The sequence below is a fragment of the Loxodonta africana genome, chromosome 2 (assembly GCF_030014295.1).
Source record: "Loxodonta africana isolate mLoxAfr1 chromosome 2, mLoxAfr1.hap2, whole genome shotgun sequence".
Lineage (NCBI taxonomy): Eukaryota > Metazoa > Chordata > Mammalia > Proboscidea > Elephantidae > Loxodonta > Loxodonta africana.
In genome coordinates, this window is record NC_087343.1 from 37,078,006 (window position 1) to 37,100,213 (window position 22,208).

Genomic DNA, 22,208 nt, shown 5'->3' on the forward strand with positions numbered 1-22,208 from the left:
TCACATTTCTCCACCACTAGAAAACCATCTACTTATAGCATTTGCACTATTGTTTATAGCATTATCAACCACAGCTGCGTCTTAGTTGGATCAAACATATACACTGTCCCTTATCCAGTCTGGTCACTTCAATAAACATCAGTGTCTTCATAGCCTGGCATTAATGGCCTTAACCCATAGCCAGCTTATGGTTAAACTTGGTGAGCTTGGAGCCTTGAATGTCTTGGTTGTCAGGCCTTCTGGAAACCATGAATGTGGGTATAAATGCAACAACTTTATGTTTACTGCTTCTATGATTCTTTTTGTCCCTTATAAAGCCATGTTTGTTTTTTTCCTTCCTTCTGGTTTCAAGGGGGTGTACACCGTCTTGAATCTGTTGAAGAGTATAATGAGCTGATGGTGCGAAACGGGGACCCCAGGGGTAGGATGTTGGAGGTCTCCCGAGATGGCCGAAAGCACTCTCTTCCCCAACTGCTGGACTCTTCTGGAGCCTCACAGGTCGGTCAAGTACCACGGAGCCTCTTACACAGACATAGTTGCTGGTAGGGATAGAAGAGCATGTTTCTAGCCCTTGGGTTGCTAAGCTTTTTTTATTTTCTCCTTCAAAGACCAGCAAGAGCTTTCCTGTTCTGAACAACGGACCATTGATGTGGGCCAGGAGTAGTATTTGGGGTTAGGACGCTCTGAGAGATATAGAAAGAAAGGTTTATCCAGAGAGGCTAGGAGGAAATCAGCCCAGTATTTGAAAATAGTAGGAAAAAAATCCCTTATTGGATCCCAGCTTCTTGACCCCCTTCCTACTATGTGTTTTGGAACTAAACGTTGCACTCAATTGCCAGGAGACAATGGCGTCTCACAGTCTGTGGTTGAACCACCATCGTTTGTTTAATGGGAGTGTCATGTGTCAGTGTAACAACTGTGTGGGTGGGTATGGGAATGTGTGTGAGAGAGGGAAAGAGTGCGTGTGTGCCTGTGCCATGCTTGGAGTCCCACCTGTGAACACCATGATGACTCAAGACAGCCAAGGTCCAAGGGACTGCAGAGAGAGGTGAAGTAGCTGGTTATGTTGATATTCTAGGCCTTGTCCCCTCAGAGCTCCGGGCTCCATAATCCTGCACTGGGGCTGCTCCTCACTTACATTATCCTTAAACCAGTAGAAATTGGGTGAATAGTCTCATAACTAAGTTGGAAGCAGGCTCAGTGACTGGGCTGAAGAGGAACCATTGGCATCTTGTCTCGAGGCCTAAGGTAAAGCAGAGATGGACGAGGAGAGTATGACAGCAATAACACCTCAAGTACTTGGAGATTGATAGATGGTAGAGTTGTAAAGGACCTGATTCAGGTCATCTGGGTCATGCCTTTACTTTTGGTGTATTATGACTGTTTTATAGATAGGACAACTGAATCTCAGAGAGATTAAGTGTTTTGCTCAGGATGATAAGCCAGAATCACTGTGAAGAAAGGTACATTAATATAGTTGGTTATATATCATGAGGAAGTATTTGTGTTGTTTCTAACACTGTTTACCTGACCGGTGTGTCCATGACTCAGAGGCAGTTTGCTGACCAAGCTGTTCTGTGTTGAATTCAACCAAAGGCAACTTGAGGGGGAGTTGTTTTGTTAGGTGCTGTGGAATCAGTTCCGACAAATAGCGACCCTCTAGGGAGGTGGGCACTGAGAAAAAGCTCAGCAAAAATCGTGCTCAGGACATGGTTAAAACTAGCCTAGACCTGTGACTGGAGACAGGCCTGCGGCCTCCTCAGAATGGTCCAGTTAAACCAACAGGGCCAGGTGGAGATTAGAAAGTTGTAGCAGAGCCACGTTGTCAGGCAGAGGTTGTTGTGAAAGACAAGGGAGGCTTGTACCGCCATCACCACATGGATATTTCATGTTCTGATGGTAATTTCTGAACCGAGCCACTGAGGAGACCTGGCCATAGTTTCAGCCTAGAGCCATCAATTTCTAACCAGGTGCCCGGGAACCAGCAAGCATGGACTAATGAAGAAAGTTTTAGAAAAAATAGGGTTTTTTCCTCTTAGATTTTCCTTTTTTTCTCTTCTTTTCTTGTTTTCTAGTCTTTTCTTCCAGAATTCACCTTTCGTTTTTTTGTTCTCTCTCCGTCCTCCAAACTTATTATGTAGAATTGCCAGTTCCCATCAAGTCTGCTCTGACTCATGGTGGGCCCATATGTGTGAGAGTAGAACTGTGATCCACAGGGTTTTCAGTGGCTAATTTTTTGGAAGTAGATTGTCAGGCCTTTCTTCCAAGGTTTACCTGAATAGACTCAATCCTTCAAGCTTTTAGTTAGCAGTTGAGCACAGTAACTATTTGTACCTCCCAGGGACTCCATTGTCTACAATATCCAATAGGACTTTCTGCAATAATGGAAATGCTTTGGACTCATACTGTCTAATATGGTGGCCACTAGCCACATGTGCCCACCAAGCTCTTGAAAAACAGCTAGTGAGACTGAGGACTACCCTTCTTATTTTTATTTTAAGTTTCGATAGCCACAGGTGACTAGTAGCCATCAAAATGAACAGCACAGGTCTAGAAAGTGCAAGAGAACTCCTGAAACTCTTCAAGAGATGAGTGACGTATGGTTCTCACTGGTTCCCACAAGGGAGATAGAGTGAGGTCCCGGTGGAGACTGGTGATCAGAGAAGGAATTCCCTTTTAAGTCCAAGCATGAACTTCTGTATTCTAGGATTGAAAACCCATGAGGTATGTCTCACCATCTCTACGATGCTTCCAGGAAAGGGGTAGTAATCTTGCCAAGCCTGCATCATGTCTTTAATGAATCAGAGCCTGGGAGGCCAACATTGCTGGCAGATATTTTATAAAACTGAAAAATATAATTGTCCTAAGCTGCCAGGAATATAAAAATATGATTGGCAGGCATCTCCTTTCACCTTTGAATGTAGAATACAGACATTAAGAATACAAAATATTTCGTGATATTCACTTCACGGATGTGAAGTCTGAACTGATTTTTTGTTTTGCTTATGCCAGAATATCTGCATCATTTAAGAAATTTATTATTCTAAGAACAATAGTAAGGAGCTAGGCAGTAAAAGTGCTTTAGCAGTAAATTCACTTAATCTCTTGTTTGTTATAAATAATGCACCCTGCTTCCACACGTGTGTATTAAGGGTGATGGACAGGAAAAGGGGATGGAGATTTGATCTGCCGTGTGCCAGGAAGGGAGATTGTGGTTTACGGGAAAGTACTCTATTTTCCAAATGTGAAGGATTAAAACTGAAGCCGCTGCTGTTTCTCAGCAGGACGTTTTATGTGGAATAACAGTTGTCTGGGTTTGTGGTCTGGGCTTTATGAGGAATAAGGGCTTGCTGCGTTTTTCAGTGAGTGATACAAGCCTGAAATGGTGATACTTCTCAACCATGATTTTGACCTTAGGATTGGGGAGGGAGGTGGCTGCCAAGGGAGAACCTGACCACAGGTGATCATTTTATGTCCCTAAGGCTCTTAGTTTCTGGTTCCTCCATTCCAGAAGGCAAAAAGTAGGATCTGTGAAATGCGGTAGAGGAGAGATAAACACAAGGTACTTGTGCTCTGCAGGCATTTCTTTCTGTGGAGGAAGAAAGCATGGCAATCTATTGCAGTAGGGCTACTCCTCCAATGTTAGTGATAATAAACCTTTAAGCCACTGGAAAAGGTAGACCAGAGGGAAATGACTGTCCAACACAAAAGGCAACTCAGATTTTCAAAGTCTGAGTATATTTTTATGCCAGGGAGCACAGCAGGATAAATGAGACTACGTCTAGCTTGCCATGTGCTGCCTTTTAGGAATACCACGTCGTGAAGAAGTCAACCCGCTCCCTAAGCGCTACTCAGGTGGAATCCCCGTGGAGACTTATCCGGCCGTCGGTTATCTCCATCATTGGCCTGTACAAAGAAAAAGGCAAGGTGAGTCTTTGCGCAGGCTGTTGTGGGCTCCAGGTGAACGTGAGCCTATTTTTTTTTAATGAATGTTACTTTTTATTGTTGTTGTTTTTACAATATAAGAGGGTTAAAGAGAAATAGATTAACTTATGTTTGCATGGATTTGAGGGCATTCCCTGGCATTTCTTTCCTGTGGTTTCAGATTGTGCAGTGGTCACATGCTCTTTGTTCTTCTGCTGTGGCCCCGTAGCACAACCGAGGATGGAACGAATGCTTCCCGTTTTTACCTTCTATTACCAGTAAAGCAAAATGTGCAGCTTCAGGGAAAACTCCCAGTTTTCCTTTTAAATGAATTTCATGGCATTGCCATTATCATAAATGAGATGCTAGAAATAAAAATCAAAACAAATCCATTTTGATATTATGCAAAACAAAAAGATGAAAATGAAAGAATAAAACAAATGATAACTCCTGCATAGTGTGAAATGACTCTGATGAGCTATTTAGTGGATCCATATGAAATTGCCATTTTGGGAGGTCAGAGATGGTTGAATATTGGCAATTTCATATGTCCCAACCTAAAACTTTCCCCCTTTAGTATAACACATGTCTAGTGCAATGCATATAGATCCAAGGGAGGAAATGGAGAAGGATATGCAAGCTTGAATTTATAGCAAGTTGCTTAGGTTAACCCTGAGCCTGGTTGGAAACGACACCCTCAGTTAATAGTGCAATGTCAGCTTGGACCCCCATCTGCTTTGGGTGTAGGGCCTTGGCTTTAGCATTGCTGGAGGTCGAGACTGCATTCGAGGACAGATGGGGATTTTTGTCAAGACCATTTTCCCAAATGGATCAGCTGCAGAGGATGGAAGACTTAAAGAAGGTAGGAGAACGCTTCTTCGTGTCCTCAGTGACTGTGAGCTTTGATTCTATGAGAATCTGCCCCTTGCAAGATGCGGCAGGTGTGGCTCAGCAGCCAAGGCTGGGGAGTCCAGTAGACCTGGGCTGAGTCCAACACTTAACCACAAACACATCCAGACCTTGGAAAATCGATACAACCTGAGCTTCAGTTTTCTCAGTTGTAAACTTGGTATCTTTATACCTACCTGAATAAGTTGTTGTGAGAATTAAATGAAATATGAAAAGTGTCTTGATATTTTCATTAGGCTGTTTAAGTGACTATATCGTCCTCTAGGTTCTCGATGGTGTTCCTTGCATTGAAAATTCCTGAGCATTTGAGATCCATTCTTGCATCTGGGTTGGGATAGAAGCAGAGCACCTGATCATAAATGGACATTTAATACCTTGCTGCTGAAATCAACCAACGTATAGTTTTGTTCCTAAATGAACATATTTTACATTCTCCTTAAAACCCAAAACCAAACCCACTGCCGTCAAGTCGATGCCAACTCATAGTGACCCCATTTTGTCACATATAAATATACTAGACAAATGCCTTTAAATGCAAATTAAAGCAATATTGAGGTACCCAATTATAACTGGTACATTAAATATTTTAAATGCTTAAATAAGCCTTATATTTTACAGTGTTTTAATATTTATGAAATATTTCCACATATTTAAATGATCTCATTAGTCCAATTATAATCTAACTACAAGTAGGCATTTTGAGGTGAGCACTTTACAAATGAGAAATCTGACACCTGGAAATGTCTACCCTTAGTAAACTCGCCCCAAAAACCAAACCAATTGCCATTGAGTCGATTTCGATTCATAACAACCCTATAGGACAGAGTAGAACTGTCCCATAGGGTTTCCAGGGAGAGCCTAGTGGATTTGAACTGCTGACCTTTTGGTTGGTAGCCGTAGCTCTTAACCACTATGCCACCAGGGTTTCCTTAACTTGCCCCACCCTTAGTAAAAGGGCAGAAGTGAAAATTAAACCCAAGCTTTCTAATCCCAAATTTTGTTCATCTTCCTGCTTTGAGCTCACTTAAAGATCCAGAGACCACAGGATCAGAACTTTTTCTTCCTTCTTGAGCTTATCATGATACTTCGTAAAACAAAATTTGAATAGGTCAAATTATAGACATAGTAGCTGCTTTAATAAAAAGAGAATCTTCTATAGTCGCAGATAACAAGTAAACCCCAAACCAGACAGACCTTTATATAATGATACGTTATACTACATTACCATTTAAGGGATTTTCGTAAATGAAGTTGTTGTATATATTTGCATATTTGTATCTTTGTTATGAGGCATTGGTGGCTCAATGGTAGAATCCTTGCCTCCCATGCAGGAGACCTGGGTTCAATTCCTAGCCAACGCACCTCATACAAAGCCACCACCCATCCGTCAGTGGAGGCTTGTCGGTTGCTCTGATGCTGGACAGCCTTCCAGACTAAGATGGACTGGGAAGAAAGGCCTTGTGATCTACTTCTGAAAATCAGCCAGTGAAAATCCTGTGATTCACAACAAAATACTGCCCGATCCCCAAACTCTAGGTGCTGTTGTGTTAAACTGACTTATTTCTTTAAACTGAGAAGATGAGGACGCCAGTGCCCTATCTCATGCAGAGGGGACAGTAAAAATGCATACGCAGACGATAGACGTGACCAGGCTTTCCGCTTCCCCAGCAAAGTATTTCTTCCTCACTCCTGGAGGAAGAGTTAACTCCCAGGTGGTGTTTGTGTCTAGCTTCAGAACAATGTAAAATTCAAGCAGAGCGTTTTTATAATGGATCTGCCATGTGTTCACTTGATTGAAATCCATCCTGCACCGCTGGTAGAAGCCAGCAAAATGGAGGAGAAAAAAACAAAAATCAATAGTTAGGAAAGGTTAATCGTACTTGATTCTCCTAAATACGGCTTTTTCATATATGTTCATTTCCAAGAAATGTAAGTCATCGAATGGATTTTCAACCTGTTGAATGATATGTCTAAATCTTATATAAACTTTAAGAGCGTGAGCAATCATTTTCCTGCTTCACTCCTTTCCCCATGTGGAAACAAGCAAACCAAAAACATAAATTTCCTCAGCTAGTTGAGGAATTGATAATGCCAGGTGATTTTTCAGCAGATTTTTTTTCACTTATTTTACTAATTACCTGAATGAAAAAGCATGTAAGAAATGTACAGGAGCTGGGGCGTGTTTGTAGATCATCTATGCAGCCTGTAGGTGGGTTAATCAGACTGCACAGTCTGCTTTAATCGAATGAATACACAGTGTGCTCCTGGACTGACCATCTTTTGAGGGGTGGGGGGGGTGTGTGTTCTTAGGCTGCTTTGCACTTTGTCGTAGATGTAGGAAGTCTCTCTTCTGGTCTGTGCTACACATTTCACCCATTCTTGTCTTTGGGCCATCTTTTTTCAGTGTTTTTGATGAACTGTTTTCTGAAAAACAGACCCTGTCTCAAGAGTGCAGATCAGAAACGAGCTCTGAGAAGTCAGCAGGTTGCTCAAGGTCTTTCATATTCCCAGAAGACTCTATCAGCAGTTTGACAAATGACCTGACTATAGCAGTTCTAATCCACCAGCTACTCCTTGGAAACCCTATGGGGCAGTTCTGCTCTGTCCTATAGGGTCGCTATGAGTTGGAATTGATTTGATAATAACAATAACAACAATATACCTTCTTAGAGTTGAAGATGAGCCTGGGATAGTTTGAGACATAGAGACAGATAGAAAGAAAGAGACGAAGAGAGACAGCAATTTGAGACATTCCCACCAACCAACCAGTTGCCACGGAGTCGACCCCAATGTGTGTCAGAGTAGAACTGTTCTTCAGAGGATTTTCAGTGGCTGATTTTTCAAAGTAGAGCACCAGGCCTTTCTTTATAGGTGCCGCTTGGTGGACTTAAACTGCCAACCTTCCGGTTAGCAGCCAAGCTTGTTAACCTTTTGCACCACCCCAAAACAATACCCAACTTGTTGCCATCGAGTCGATTTCAACTCACAGCAACCCTATGGGACAGAGTCGAGCTTCCCCGTGGGGTTTCCAAGGCTATAAATCTTTTTGAAGCTGACTGCCACATCTTTCTCCCACAGAGCAGCTGGTGGGTTCAAACCACCAACCTTTTGGTTAGCAGCCCAAGTGCCTAGCCACTGAGCACCAGGACTCTGTTTACACCATGCCACCCAGGGACTACCAATTTGAAATGTTGTTGTCTTTGTATCCCATCGAATCAATTTCAACTCACAGGAACCCTGCAGGACAGTAGAACTGCCCTATAGAGTTTCCTAGCTATTAATCTTTATGGAAGCGGATCACCAAGCCTAGTCTCTCAAGGAGCTGCAGATGGGTTCAAACCATTGACGTTTCAGTTAGTAGCCAAGCGCTTAACAATAGCACCACCAGGGCTCCTTCTTTGAGACATTACCTTACGATAATCTCTTAGATAGAAGCATATAGTAACTTGGCAGCGTAATGTCTGACAGCATCAATAAGACCAGACATCTAGACTGTTTCTGGAGGTGGGGCTGCCGTTTCTCAATCATCTCTCAGCAAGTTTTTTGTCTCTGTCTTTGAACCATTTTCTGTCCACCACAGTGATTCTCCAGGCTCAGGCAGCTTGTGTGTCTGCAAACACAGGAGTGGCTTCTCAAATGTTGTGTGTGTTCATACTTCATTGCCTGGGTTTAAGTTTTGAAACAATGACTGTGGAGAAGCCTTGGGACTCAGTTTTTGTACTTTAGTCTCCAAATGTAGAGTGTCTACTGTTAAGTTTGGTAGTGGCTAAAGAGTAAGCTCTTGATGCTTCCCAGAGTTGTTTTCATTAAAGATTGAAATGAAGAATTGCTGGTGAAGAATATGCATTGTAATTAATTGTCCCAATTTGTGACGTTCCTGGGAGCATAGCTGATGAAAGTCAATTGGAACAATAGAAGATATTTTGTAGAGTGGTAGATCAGGAACCACATGGTATACCATTCTGGTGCTGACCGAGCACTTGGATTCCCCTAAACGAAAGCTCGATGCTAATGTAATTCTTGTCTTTTGTCACTAGGGGATGAAATCCTAGATGTAAATGGCATACCAATAAAGGGCTTGACATTTCAAGAAGCCATTCATACCTTTAAGGTAACAGCATTCTTATTGATCTACTTTATCCTCTTTTTCTTCCTTTACTTCCTTCTGGCTTTGGTTTCATGAAGTTTTTTTCACTCTTTGACAAAAGGACAGTCTGCATGTTTTAGCTCTACTTTCTTCCTGTTTTCTCAGCAAATCCGGAGTGGATTATTTGTCCTAACGGTACGCACAAAGTTACTGAGCCCCAGCCTCACGCCCTGCTCCACACCCACACACATGAGCAGATCCAGCTCCCCCAACTTCAACACCAGTGGGGGCACCTCGGTGGCAGGCTCCGATGAAAGCGGTTCTTCATCCCTGGGCCGAAAGACCCCTGGGCCCAAGGACAGGATTGTCATGGAAGTAACCCTCAACAAAGGTGACATTAACAATTCCTCAGTCCCATTGCATTCTCTTGAATAACAACTAGTAAACTGTCCTTAGCTTAACTTTTAAATAATTTTTCTATGAATTGTCCCTTTGGAACCACCTGTTATCAAAAACACATGGTGTTCCCTAAATGGACAATGAGATCAAAAGTAGAGATTTAAGTCATTGTACAAAAGTGAAAGAAAATTACTGGTAGCACAAAGCTCTTTAAACTCTCTCCCAGATGAATCATTGTGGGTCAGAGACCTGTATTTAAAAAAAAACCAAAATCACTGAATAGTTTATTCTAGGGCGAATGGGAATTTTTTAAGGTGGCTTTTAAAGAGCAAAAGATGATCGTTATCTTTCGGATGCAAATGTAAGTTGAGACTGCAGTTAACACCAGTAACTAAAAGTCCTAAGTGATCATCAGACCTGACTGGCTTTCTCAGCTTTGTTTCTCTTCCTTCCCCACCTACTGTGGAAATGTAATGAGCAATTAAATAACCAAGAGATTGGTTGCTAAGAAGAGAAGTAAAAGAAAGCCTAAAGTTGTGTATCCAGAATCATAACCCATTTATAGATACTCCGCCTGTTTCCAAAGACAGATTTGAGAAGGCTCGTTAGACTAAGCAGAACATAGACCGTTGGATAATTCACAGTCCATAGTTACCCCTGGCCCAGCAGTGTCCTCACCTCAGTAAGAGACTCTGGCAACATTGACAAAGAAAAGCAGGATAAGTACTGTAATTCGAAATCATAATAGGTGAAAATTAAATGGTTACTGGTCTGAATATATATAATGTGGTTTCAAATCAGTTCTTCTCTTCCAGTTACGATGTAATTTTTCTCTTTGTTTTCTTTGAATGATGCCTCCCACAGAGCCAAGAGTTGGATTAGGCATTGGTGCCTGCTGCCTGGCTCTAGAAAACAGCCCTCCAGGCATCTACATCCACAGCCTTGCCCCAGGATCAGTGGCCAAGATGGAAAGCAATCTGAGGTTTGTTGCAAATTTGCTAGTATAAGGCTCTGGCATGTTTGTGAATATGTGAATACACACAGATGTCAGATATCTGCTCTATTACATTCCTTTGTGGGATTCTAAGTCTTTGTCTCACAATAAATGTAGCTGGAATTACAATTAATAGCATCTCCAAACATGAAAAGCTAATATAGATTAAATTTGGTTTCATTAGGAATTAGAAAACTGCATCTTGACTTATATAGCACCCGCTCCTACCTATTTTTTTCTATTTGCACTCAGAAGCCAAGTTTCGGAAACTTGGCAAAACACAACTCTACACAGATATCTATGATCTTCTGAATATTTCCTTTCACTTTTATATTCATTTATGAAAAATTCACATGAGCTACTGGGAAGTGTTCAAAAGGATTCAGAATCATTGGACTCAAGAGGCCTGAAATCATGCCCTTGAATGGGAAGCCTTTCTTATTAGGTATTATCTCTTTAACCTTTTCTGTTTTCATTCCTTTTTTGTATGATGATGTCCAGTTGTCTGAAATCACTGGATGTCTGCTTTCTCAATCCAGATCGTTGGGTTGTAGCATTAGAGAGATGTATGGGTAGTCTGTTTATGCAGGAGATGTATAGGTGCTCTACAGAAAGAGGAATTGCAGTGGGTCTCTGCCCACCTAAACTTCACAAAAATGTGCTCACATGGCACAAAGCACCCTGTACAAACACTATCACATTTCTCCTCTATAAGCTTCTTAGTCCTGGAGCTAGCAAGAAATTGTCAAAATGCCATTCCTTGAGGTTGCCATTTTTGAGCTCTGTTAATAGATTGTATTACATTTTTAGTTAATCATCAGAGTGTATTTCCATAGGAAAAAAATTAGCAAATCATCCAAAGTACATTAAAGAAAATATACTTTTAGAACCCATGGAAAAAAATCCTTTAATGACATCCCAAAATGATGTTTCTTTCTTGAATGGTTCCATATGTCTAGAGGCTGCCAAATTAACATTCTTCAAACCCCATATAAAGAGTCTTTGTTCTCCCACGTTGAGTTCTCTCCCTATAATTTTAAGCTAAAATGGGCAGCTTGTGCCCAATTTCTCATTTGTTCAAATTTGAAATGTTTTTACAAATTCTTGAGTAACCTTTGAGCTTCAGATATTTCCTCCTTAAATTGTATTACAACAATCATTTCAAGATGGTAGGAAGAAAGAAACGGTGGTGTTCAAGGAGCTATCACATATGGTGATCAAGAGTCAGACAGACCTGAGTATGTGACATCTGGTTGACCTCTTTGAGCCTATTGCCTTATCTATATAATGGCAGTAATAATACCTATTCAAAGCGTTGATGTATAAATTGCTGACCATGGTACTTGGCATACAGTATGTGCTTAGGAAATGGTAGCCTTCATTGTTACCTTATTATCAGTTTAACATTACCGTTTCTGAAAGTGTCAATAGACACACCTCATGGCTTTGCCAATTTAAAATCGAATTTGTTTTTACGAATGAGTTGCTTTTTTACATGTATGCAAAGGTGAAAGGATGTCATTTGCTTCTTAAATATATTTAGAAAATATTTCATATCATAAACCTCTCCCAGATGGAAATCTTTTACAAGCTGACTCTTACCTCAGAGTGTTGGTTATGTTGCCTTCCTTAGCCGTGGAGATCAAATCCTGGAAGTGAACTCAGTCAATGTTCGCCATGCTGCTCTAAGCAAAGTCCACGCCATTTTGAGCAAGTGTCCCCCAGGACCCGTTCGCCTTGTCATCGGCCGTCACCCTAATCCAAAGGTGAAGTATTTCATACTGTTTTCAGTATGGGGAGTGGCTTCATTATTTATCCAGTAACAGTGGTACATTTGGCCTGGTCCCTGTGCACACATACTCTGGTGGGACGGTTCACCCAGCTGGGAATGGAGGTTCAGCCTGTGGCTGCAGAGTGACGACAGTAACTGATTGTTGTTGTTAGACGCCGTCGAGTTGGTTCCAACTCATAACAACCCTACGTACAACAGGACGAAACACTGCATGGTCCTACACCATTCTCACAATCGCTGTTTTGCTTGAGCCCATTGTTGCAGCCACAGTGTCAATCCATCTCATTGACTCTATACTTTTTTGCTGACTCTCTACCAAGCGTATTGTCCTTCTCCAGGGACTGGTCCCTTCTGATTACATGTCCAAAGTATGTGAGATGAAGTCTTGCCATCCTTGCTTCTAAGGAGCATTCTGGCAGTATTTTTTCCAAGACAGATGTGTTCATTTTCTTGGCAGTCTATGGTATATTCAGTATTCTTTGCCAATGCCATAATTCGAAGGCGTCAATTCTTCTTCAGTCTTCTTTATTCATAGTCCAGCTTTTGCATGTATATAAGGAGGTTGAAAACACCATGGCTTGGATCAGGAGCACCTTAGTCTTAAAGTGACATCTTTGCTTTTTAAAATTTTAAAGAAGCCTTTTGCAGCAGATTTGCCCAATACAATGCATCGTTTGATTTCTTGACTGCTGCTTCTGTGGGCTTTGATTGTGGGTCCAAGTAAAATGAGATCCTCAACAACTTCAATCTTTTCTCCGTTTATCGTGATGTCGTTTATTGGTCCAGTTTTGAGGAATTTTGTTTTCTTTATGTTGAGGTGTAATCCTTGAAGGCTGTGGTCTTTGACCTTCATCACCAAATGCTTCAAGTCCTCTTCACTTTCAGCAAGCAATGCTGTGTCATCTGCATAGCGCAAGTTCTTAATGAGTCTTCCTCCAATCCTGATGCCGTGTTCTTTGTATAGTCCAGCTTCTGAGATTATTTGCTCAGCATACAGATTGAAAAGACCAAAATGAATGTCAGAAGAGACTCTGAAACTTGCTCTTGAACGTCAGGTAGCTAATGCGAATGGAAGAAATGATGAAATAAAAGAGCTGAACAGAAGATTTCAAAGGGCGGCTCAAGAAGACAAAGTATGACAATGGCATGTGCGAAGATGTGGAGTTAGAAAATCAAAGGGAAGAACACACTCAGCATTTCTAAAGCTGAAAGAACTGAAAAAACTTTTTAAGCCTCGAGTTACAATATCGAAGGATTTTATGCGCAAAATACTGAATGACACAGGAGGCATCAAAAAAATGGTGGAAGCTTTGGTGAGAGGCATCTGGGGTCTTAAACACTAGCAAGCGGCCATCTAAGATGCATAAATTGGTTTCAACCCACCTGGAGCAAGGAGAATGAAGAACACCAAAGGCACAAGGTAAATATGAGCCGAAGAGACAGAAAGGGCCACATAAAACAGAGACTCCATCAGCCTGAGCCCCAAAGAACTAAATGGTGCCCAGCTACCACCGATCACTGCCCTGACAGAAAATCCCTGATGGAGTAGGAGAACAGTGGGATGCAGATTTTAAATTCTCATAAAAAGACCAGGCTTAATGGTCTGACTGAGACCGGAGGGACCCTGATGGTCGTGGTCCCCAGACCCTTTGATAGCCCAAGATCGGAACCATTCCTGAAACCAACTCTGCAGACAGGGATTAGCCTGGCCTGTAAGACAATGATGCTGGTGAGGAGTGAACTTCGTGGCTTAAGTGGACACATGAGACTATGTGGACAACTCCTGTCTGGTAGCAAGATGAGAAGGAAGAAGGGGACAGGAGCTGGTTGAATGGACACGGGGAATACAGGGCGGAGAGGAGGAATGTGCTGTCTCATGAGGGGAGAGCAGCTGGGAGTGCACGGTGGGGTGTGTATGGCTTTTTGTATGAGAGACTGACTTGATCTGTAAACTTTCACCTAAAGCACAATAAATAAATAAATAAATAAAGGAGGATTAGGGTGGGATTGTAACACCCTTACCAGGTCACTTCCCTGATCCAATGTAAAGGGAGTTTCCCTGAGGTGTGCCCTGCACCACCTTTTATATCTCAAGAGATAAAAGGAAAGGAAAGCTAGCAGAGAGAGGGGGGACCTCATCCACCAAGAAAACCGTGCCAGGAGCAGAGCACATCCTTTGGACCTGAGCTTCCTGCACTGAGATGCTCCCAGAGCAAGGGAAGTTGATGTATCACAAGGACCTTCCTCCAGAGCAAACAGAGAGACAAAGCCTTCCCTAGGAGCTGGCACCCTGAGTTTGGATTTCTAGCCTACTAGACTGTGAGAGAATAAGGTTATCTTTGTTAAAGCCCCCCAAAAAAGGTGGAAGAAATACACAGTCACTGTACCAAACAAATTGGTCAATGTTCAGTCATTTCAGGAGGTAGCATATGATCAAGAACCAATGGTACTGAAGAACGAGCCAGTCTAAGCTGCACTGAAAGCACTGTCGATAAACAAGGCTCCAGGAATTGACGGAACATCAATTGAGATGTTTCAACAAATGAATGCAGTGCTGGAAGTGCTCACTTGTCTATGCCAAGAAATTTGGGAAACAGCTACCTGGCAAACTGGAAGAGATCCATGTTTATGCCTATTCCAAAGAAAGGTAATCCTACAAGAATGCAGAAATTATGGAACAATATCATTAATATCACATGCAAGCAAAATTTTGGTGAAGATCATTCAAAAGTGGTAGCATGAGATAGGGAACTGCCAGAAATTCAAGCTGGATTCAGAAGAGGATGTGGAACCAGGGATATCTTTGCTGATATCAAATGGATTCTTGGCTGAAAGCAGAAAAACCAGAAAGATGTTGACCTGTGTTTTACTATGCAAAGGCATTCAGCTGTGTGGATCATAACAAATTGTGGGTAACATTGTGAAGAATGGGAATTTCCGAACACTTAATTGTGCTCATGAGGAACCTGTACATAGATCAAGAGGGAGTCATTCAAACAGAACAAGGGGATACTGCCTGATTTAAAGTCAGGATAGGTGTGCGTCAGGGTTGTATCCTTTCACCATACCTATTCAATCTGTGGAAACCCTGGTGGCGTAGCAGTTAAGTGCTACAGCTGGTAACCAAAATATTAGCAATTCGAGTCTACTAGGTGCTCCTTGGAAACTCTATGGTGCAGCTCTACTCTGTCCTGTAGGGTCGCTATGAGTCGGAATTGACTCGACGACAGTGGGGTTTTTTTTTTTTTTTCTAATTCAGTCTGTATGCTGAGCAAATAATTCAAGAAGCTGGACTCTTATGAAGAAGAACAGGCCAACAGGATTGGAGGAAGACTCATTAACAACCTGCATTTTCAGATGACACAACCTTGCTTGCTGAAAGTGAAGAGGACTTGAAGCACTTACTGATGAAGTTTAAAGACCATAGCCTTTAGTATGGATTATACCTCCACTAAAGAAAACAAAAATCCTCACAAATGAACCAATAAGCAACATCACAATAGATGGAGAAAAGATTGAAGAAGTTGTCAAGGATTGACACAATTCTCCTTAGAAGCAAGGATCACTGAGACTTCATTTCACATACCTTGGACATGTTATCAGGAGGGACTAACCCCTGAGAAGGACATCATGCTTGGTAATGTAGAGGGCGAGTGAAAAAGAGGGAGACCCTCAACTAGATTGATTGACACTGTGGCTGCAACAGTGGGCTCAAGCATAACATCAATTGTGAGGATGGTGCAGGACCATACAGTGTTTCGTTCTGTTGTACATAGGGTTGCTATGAGTCGGGACCAACTTGACAGCTCCTAACAACAACAACATACAGATTGAATAAGTATGGTGAAAGGATACAACCCTGATGCACACCTTTCTTAACTTTAAACCACGCAGTACCCCCTCATTCTATTCAAACAGCTGTTGCTTGGTCTACGTACAGGTTCCTCATGAGCACATTTAAGTGTTCTGGAATTGTCATTCTTCTTAATGTTATCTATAATTTATTATGATCCACACAGTTGAATGCCTTTCCATAGTCAATAAAACACAGGTAAACATCTTTCTGGTATTCCCTACTTTCAGCCAAGATCTGACATCAGCAATGATATCCCTTATTCCACATGGTACCTGATATACATAGGCTTGCTTCTTTGACTTCACACTCTAAGAAAATGAAAAATCCATTTTTTACAGTGTTACTGTTGAATTTAAAACTTGGCATGCTGGAAGGTAGGAGTACTGAATTCTGAGTAACGCCCAGCTAACTGGTTGATCTCTGGTGAGATAGCGTTGGACTGGATGGTCTATATAACCCTTCTGTTCCTAAGATCTCTCTTCCTTTTTTTTTTTTTTGGTGCCATAATCTTCTATTTGCCCACATGTTGGAAATTTAAGTTGAAAACTAAGTAATTAATTTTTAAAATAGATTCAGTGAATTTTCAACTATTTTATTTAAGTAAGAAATGAGAAAGCATCAAAACTGGAATAGTATAAAAATAAATTTTATAAGAGCTAAAAGATAAGTATAATTTAAACTTGGGTGATATACTCAATTTACATAAATTATTGACCATCTTTGCATTTGTGTAGAATTCCTAGAGTGCTAACTTCTTTAGACAATCTTAAAGGGAAAATAAATGTCTTAAATCTGAGGAGAAAAGTGTCTATTTTAATGTTCATTTAACTGTTTGTTGGGTAAAAAAAATACCTCTTTACCTTATAAAGTGACTGACAAAGTTTAAGTAAGTGAAAATGAGGTGAAACTTGGCTTTGCAGTCTAATTGCTTATTTTCCCCAAGATGGCCCTGAAGTAAAATGGGGTGGAGGGGTAGTATCAGGCTGACTTTCAGGCATCAATACAATAGAACAGAGAGACTGTCCTTTTCTGTCTCTTCCCAGCTTATGTGATACAGATTGGCAACCCTTAACATAAATTTATGGAGCTTCCACTGGGGCTGGGTAATGCCCCATGTGTCAGGACTACACAGATTAATTAGAATGTATTTTTACTCAAGGAATCTACAATCTACCAGAGGAATTCTTTTTTATTATTACTAATTTGCTTTATTTTTGTTGTTGTTGAAAATATACACAGCAAAACATATACCAATTCATCCATTCCTGCATGTGACATTGATTGTATTCTTCAAGTTATGCAACCATTCTCACCCTCCTTTTCCAAATTATCCCTCCACTATGGAATGTTAACATGGATTCACTGCCCCCTATGCTTCCTATCTAACCTTTCGAGTTGCTGTTGTCAATTTGATCCCATATAGATAGTTCTTTAAAAGATCACAGTGCTCAAGGCAGACATTCTTTACTTTTTAAGCTAAACTATTATAGAACAACACCACTGTTTGGTTTAAAGATGACTCCAGGGGATATTTTTGGTTTGAGGTTTAAAGATTATCTCACGCTAATAGTTTTGGAAGTTCATCCAGCCTCACAATGGCTCCATAAAGTCTGGATTCCATGAGAATTTGAAAAATCTGGTCTGCATTTTCACCCCTTTTGATCAGGATTCTTCTATAGAAGAATCTGAAGTCCATGGACCCTTACGGGGACTTCATGAATTATGTAAATTGAGGGTGTATTTGCATTTATGTCTGTGCAGTCAATAGCTTGTATCAAATTCTGTTATTCATGACCCAAAAATGTTAAGACCCATTTTGTTAGGATGTGAGGACGTTGCAGTTGCTAGACAGATGAAAGAAGAGACCAGTTTAAAGAGTAGCCTCCGCCTCTATCTGACTGGCTTTCCTCCTCTGTCAGCCCACTGGCGACCTGAGGAGAACTTTTCAGTTAGAGCCTAAGAGCTCACTTAATTGCTTTTCAGCATCAGTATCCCACTGTTGACCCATACTGAACTTGCAGGTGATCTCGACCACTAGATCATTGGCCTCTGCTGGTATTTGGTCATATTTCTTCTATACTTGTACAGTTGCTTTTTCTTTTTTTTTTAAGCTAACCACAGACTACTTCATTAAGTCCAACTGAATGTCATCAACCCACGCTGAGTACAATTTTTTGTCGTTGCTTTGAGTACTTGAGGTAAAAACTCTTTTTAAAGTGGCTTGTCTCTGACTTTGTAATCAGGTTGTAGTCAACAAAATTTAACCTTTTCCTTTAAACAACTCAAGCACTCGTTAGAATGTTATCTCTTACCCACGTCTATAATATGGCCACTCCCCTTGTATCATTTGTGGTATTATTTGATTATATCCTAAATAGTCCCAGGCCGCTGTCTTGATGAACTTGTGCACCATTTTAAGAGTAAGAAGTCTTTGCCAAAAGACCTTGTGGATTGTCTTATGTGACAAGCCTGAGATTTCTTTAGTGTATTGGCTTTATTTATTAATTTACTTTTAGCAGTGTGTGTTTGTACTGGTTCTCCCCAGTACAGATAAGTACCAGGGAGCTGTGACTCCATACCTTGATCTGGGAATGTGATGTCAACTACAGTGTTTGGAAAAAGATTGCTATTTTGACGAGTTCAAAATCAACTGCACTATGTGTTTTTAAGATTGTTTTTATCTGTATGCATTCCCAGAAAAAGTCTTAAATAAAAATTTCTTGACTAAAAATCATTACTGTAAAATCAAGTCCCACTTTCACCATTGTCCTTTTTTTTCCTACTTGTCACTTCCCCTTGTTCTCTCTGGAGCCTTCCCTTAGAGTATGTGACTTTGTTCCTCTGCTGTCCTCATGGCTTTCTTCAGGTCACTTCTAACTACTCTTGGCCTCCTGTTCACAGCTAGAGCAGTTCTCAGCCCTTTCCTCCAGGGCCCCCACTTGGAGTCTACCTCCCACACCGCCTCTTTTTACCTCAGGAAGCAGTCCAGTAGGCTGTGGCTGACCTAACAGGCCACTTAGCAGCACTATAAAAAATTAAATTCTCAGTGGTTTGCAATCATCAGCTCCGAGGTATGTCTGACTTCAAAATCCTTTCAAGTGTAACATGGGTCGTGATGTGTTCGGAGGTCCAGTTTATGTCAGCCTGAACACATCTGCCTAATTTGCCAGTACAGACATTAAAGTGGCATTTTGGTGCAAAGCATAATAATCCTGATGGACTGGAGGTCTGTGGGCCCACTGAACGCATTAGGTTGAGTCATGTTTCTAGCCACAGTAAAATGGTCTTTTGTGTTGGGATTGGAGATATGTCTAGCAAAACCAAATTACAGTGTTTGGCTGGATTTCACATTTCTTCCTAGGTAAACATGGTATTCTTAGTTGTAACATCATACTATATTTTTCTTTCGGTCAAGACTCCATTTTATGTTTAATGTATTTTTGTACCAATTACCCCAGCATTTCATGCCAACAGTACCATTTTGATACTGACTGTATGTGCTTCCTTGATTTTCATGTTATTCCAAGATAAATACCACAAAAAGTTTTCTTCTGTTTCTTATAACAACGAGACCAATAGCTGCCCTACTGGGATAGTCAAACCCTCTAGGTCTAGACAAGCTAAGATTTGGACCTGCTAAGGTAGTAGTAGCTTCTAGCTTATGCTGAACAGAATAAACCAATAGAGATCCATTTTTAATTAGCCCTGGAGGTTTCAGCATGTTTAGAATTATCCAGGAAACCCTTCACTTGTTTCAAATCCCAGATGTTTTTTCGCACTCAGAAAAACAATTACAAATATTGAAAATCTAGTATCAAGAAAAATAGCAAACACTGTTTAAGCTGACATTTCTCCTGGCTCATTCATGCAGTATTATACTTCACTTTCTGTAGGTAAATGCGTGTATGTATATGTGTATGTGTGTGTACATATTATTTTCCTGTGAACCTTTTTAGAAGATATTACATAAAGGCCGCAATATAATTATGATTTAACCATTAGGTTAAAATGTAATGCCAAATTCTGTATAGAAATATTTATTAACTGATTAAGACAAATTGCTCTGCTTATTTATGCTAGATGTTACTTTATTACACAGAATTACCATTCTAAGTGTAAAATATTCTTACCTTGAAAAATGAAATTCTATAAAGCTGCCTAGTTGTCTCTTAAAATATACATTTCAATATGAATCTGGCTTAAAAATCTTCTTCTAAGAACAGTCATAGATAACAACACATTAAAAAAATCCATTAATCTATTGTGATACCAATAAAGATAGAAGGAAGAGCTACAAAATTTCTATTGTGAAAACTTCATAGTAATAATTGATTGAGGAAAGAGTAATCAATGGATGCTAAAACCATTGGGTAAAAATGTCATGATAGACAAAGTCTAAGGAACCAATTCAGATTAAAGGAAACCAAAGACATATGACAAATATATCCTGGGTTGAGTTCTGAATTGCCCCCCAAAAATTGCTATGAAGCAATACTAAAAAAAGAAGGTGGTCCGTGGCAGTCTACTGCAGGTCCGTAACAAGATAAGGAGCTCACACCAGAATGGGAATCAGTTACATCTCTAAACACACCATTTAGTCCAGTTAACGTTTTTTCCATAGCAAGACATTGCTCATGAAGGAAGCTGCATGTCGATTTGCATCATGAAGCAAAGTTCTTATCTCATCGCAGACCAGCAGCAAATATTTTATGAACCAGTTCCAGTCTACAGACATAATTTGAGTCACACTTCTAAAGGACAGTATTAGGACAATTGGCTAAATTTGAATATGAAATGTATATTAGACAATAGTTTAGTATCAATGTTAAATTTCCTGGCTGTTTAAGAAAACACCCTTGTTCTTAGGAGATACATGCTGAAATATTTACAGTGAAGGATGACGATGTCTGCAGTGACTCTCAGCTGGTTTAGCAAAAAAAAAAAAAAAAGCATGTATGCATGTGTATATATAAAGAGAGAGGTCATGTGTATAAATGTGGCAAAATGTTGACAGTGAATCTGGGTGAAAGGCATACTAGTCTTATACCACCCTTGTACCTTCTGTGTAGGATTGAAAATTTTAAAATAAAGTTAAAAAAAAAAATTAGAACATTCTAGAGAGTGGCTGATACCAACGATGTTGTTCGTAGTCATAGCACCTGAATGCTTTGCTTAATGAACTTGGGAACCAACTGAAGGACTTGTTACGTACGTGTTGTTTGAAGGAATCTCTTAACTCAGGCATACTTTTTATATGCTCTAAGTTATCGTTTCTGAGGATGACCATAATTGTTGACCTTGTGGTTTGCTTCTTTATCTACATTCAGCCTCTAATTCTGGTTCTAGCTGCCGGTATTGGGGGAAATAAATAAATAAAACCATCTAATTTGTGCTTTCTGCTGAAAATCAGGTTTCTGAACAGGAAATGGATGAAGTGATAGCACGCAGCACTTACCAGGAGAGCAAAGAGGCCAGTTCCTCGCCTGGCTTAGGTACAGTAATGCATGTTTTCGTTCAACATTTAGAAGAGTTTCCCATTCAGTTTCCCCATGGGGCACTTCCTGGTGCGTAGTATTAGGTTCTTTGTAATCATCAGATTAGGCAAAAGTAGCCATCAAAGAGATTCTGTCCTTCCTCTTGGGGGCTGTTTTTGATTTCTTCTGTTATTTAATGGGTTTCATCAAAGACCTAATCATGCATGCCTCTTACACTGCTTGAAAATCGTTTCCAAAAGTGAGCCGGCAGCGTTTCACGTGTTTATGCATGGTTCATGTGTGTGACAACGAAGTGATACCGAAATGATTGGTTGTTTGGTAGATGCACGGAGTGTTATCTGTCCCAAACGTGAGATTTCTTTACATAAATTAATAAAGGTTTCAACTCGAATAGAGTAATAACGGGTACAAAAATCATAATTTTTCATCTTAAGTGGAAAAGGTCCCGCAGAGAAGGAGTAAGATAGTGGGCATTTCATATGAATTTAAACTATGAAACACTGCTTCAAGTTTTACAACTACTGTTTCTTGTAGCATGGGAACCTGAGGGGACTCTGTAAACATTTCTGAGCTTGAGACTTTACCGATGTGAAGATCCGTGTGCAGGAGGAAGAGAAGCTGAGACATGAGTTATTGGTTGTCAGAGGAAAAGCGGGCGTAGGAGTTTTTGGCAACCATGAAACACCTGATTAATTTGCATCCATAATTAATATGTTTAAAGTGAGCGCAGACATCATAGGCTTTTTATTCAG

The 22,208-nt window shown here is 40.5% G+C and overlaps 1 protein-coding gene across 1 annotated transcript in view; it reads left to right on the plus strand.

The window, feature by feature from the left end:
- Positions 1-22,208, plus strand: part of PDZD2 (PDZ domain containing 2) — an 89,161-nt gene that overhangs the window by 59,738 nt on the left and 7,215 nt on the right. Inside the window, exons 6-13 of the mRNA XM_064271018.1 lie at positions 353-498; positions 3,808-3,927; positions 4,672-4,786; positions 8,871-8,944; positions 9,086-9,311; positions 10,184-10,301; positions 11,947-12,079; positions 21,372-21,453. Coding sequence (XP_064127088.1) covers positions 353-498; positions 3,808-3,927; positions 4,672-4,786; positions 8,871-8,944; positions 9,086-9,311; positions 10,184-10,301; positions 11,947-12,079; positions 21,372-21,453 — 1,014 coding nt within the window. The remainder of the gene's footprint in view (positions 1-352; positions 499-3,807; positions 3,928-4,671; positions 4,787-8,870; positions 8,945-9,085; positions 9,312-10,183; positions 10,302-11,946; positions 12,080-21,371; positions 21,454-22,208) is intronic.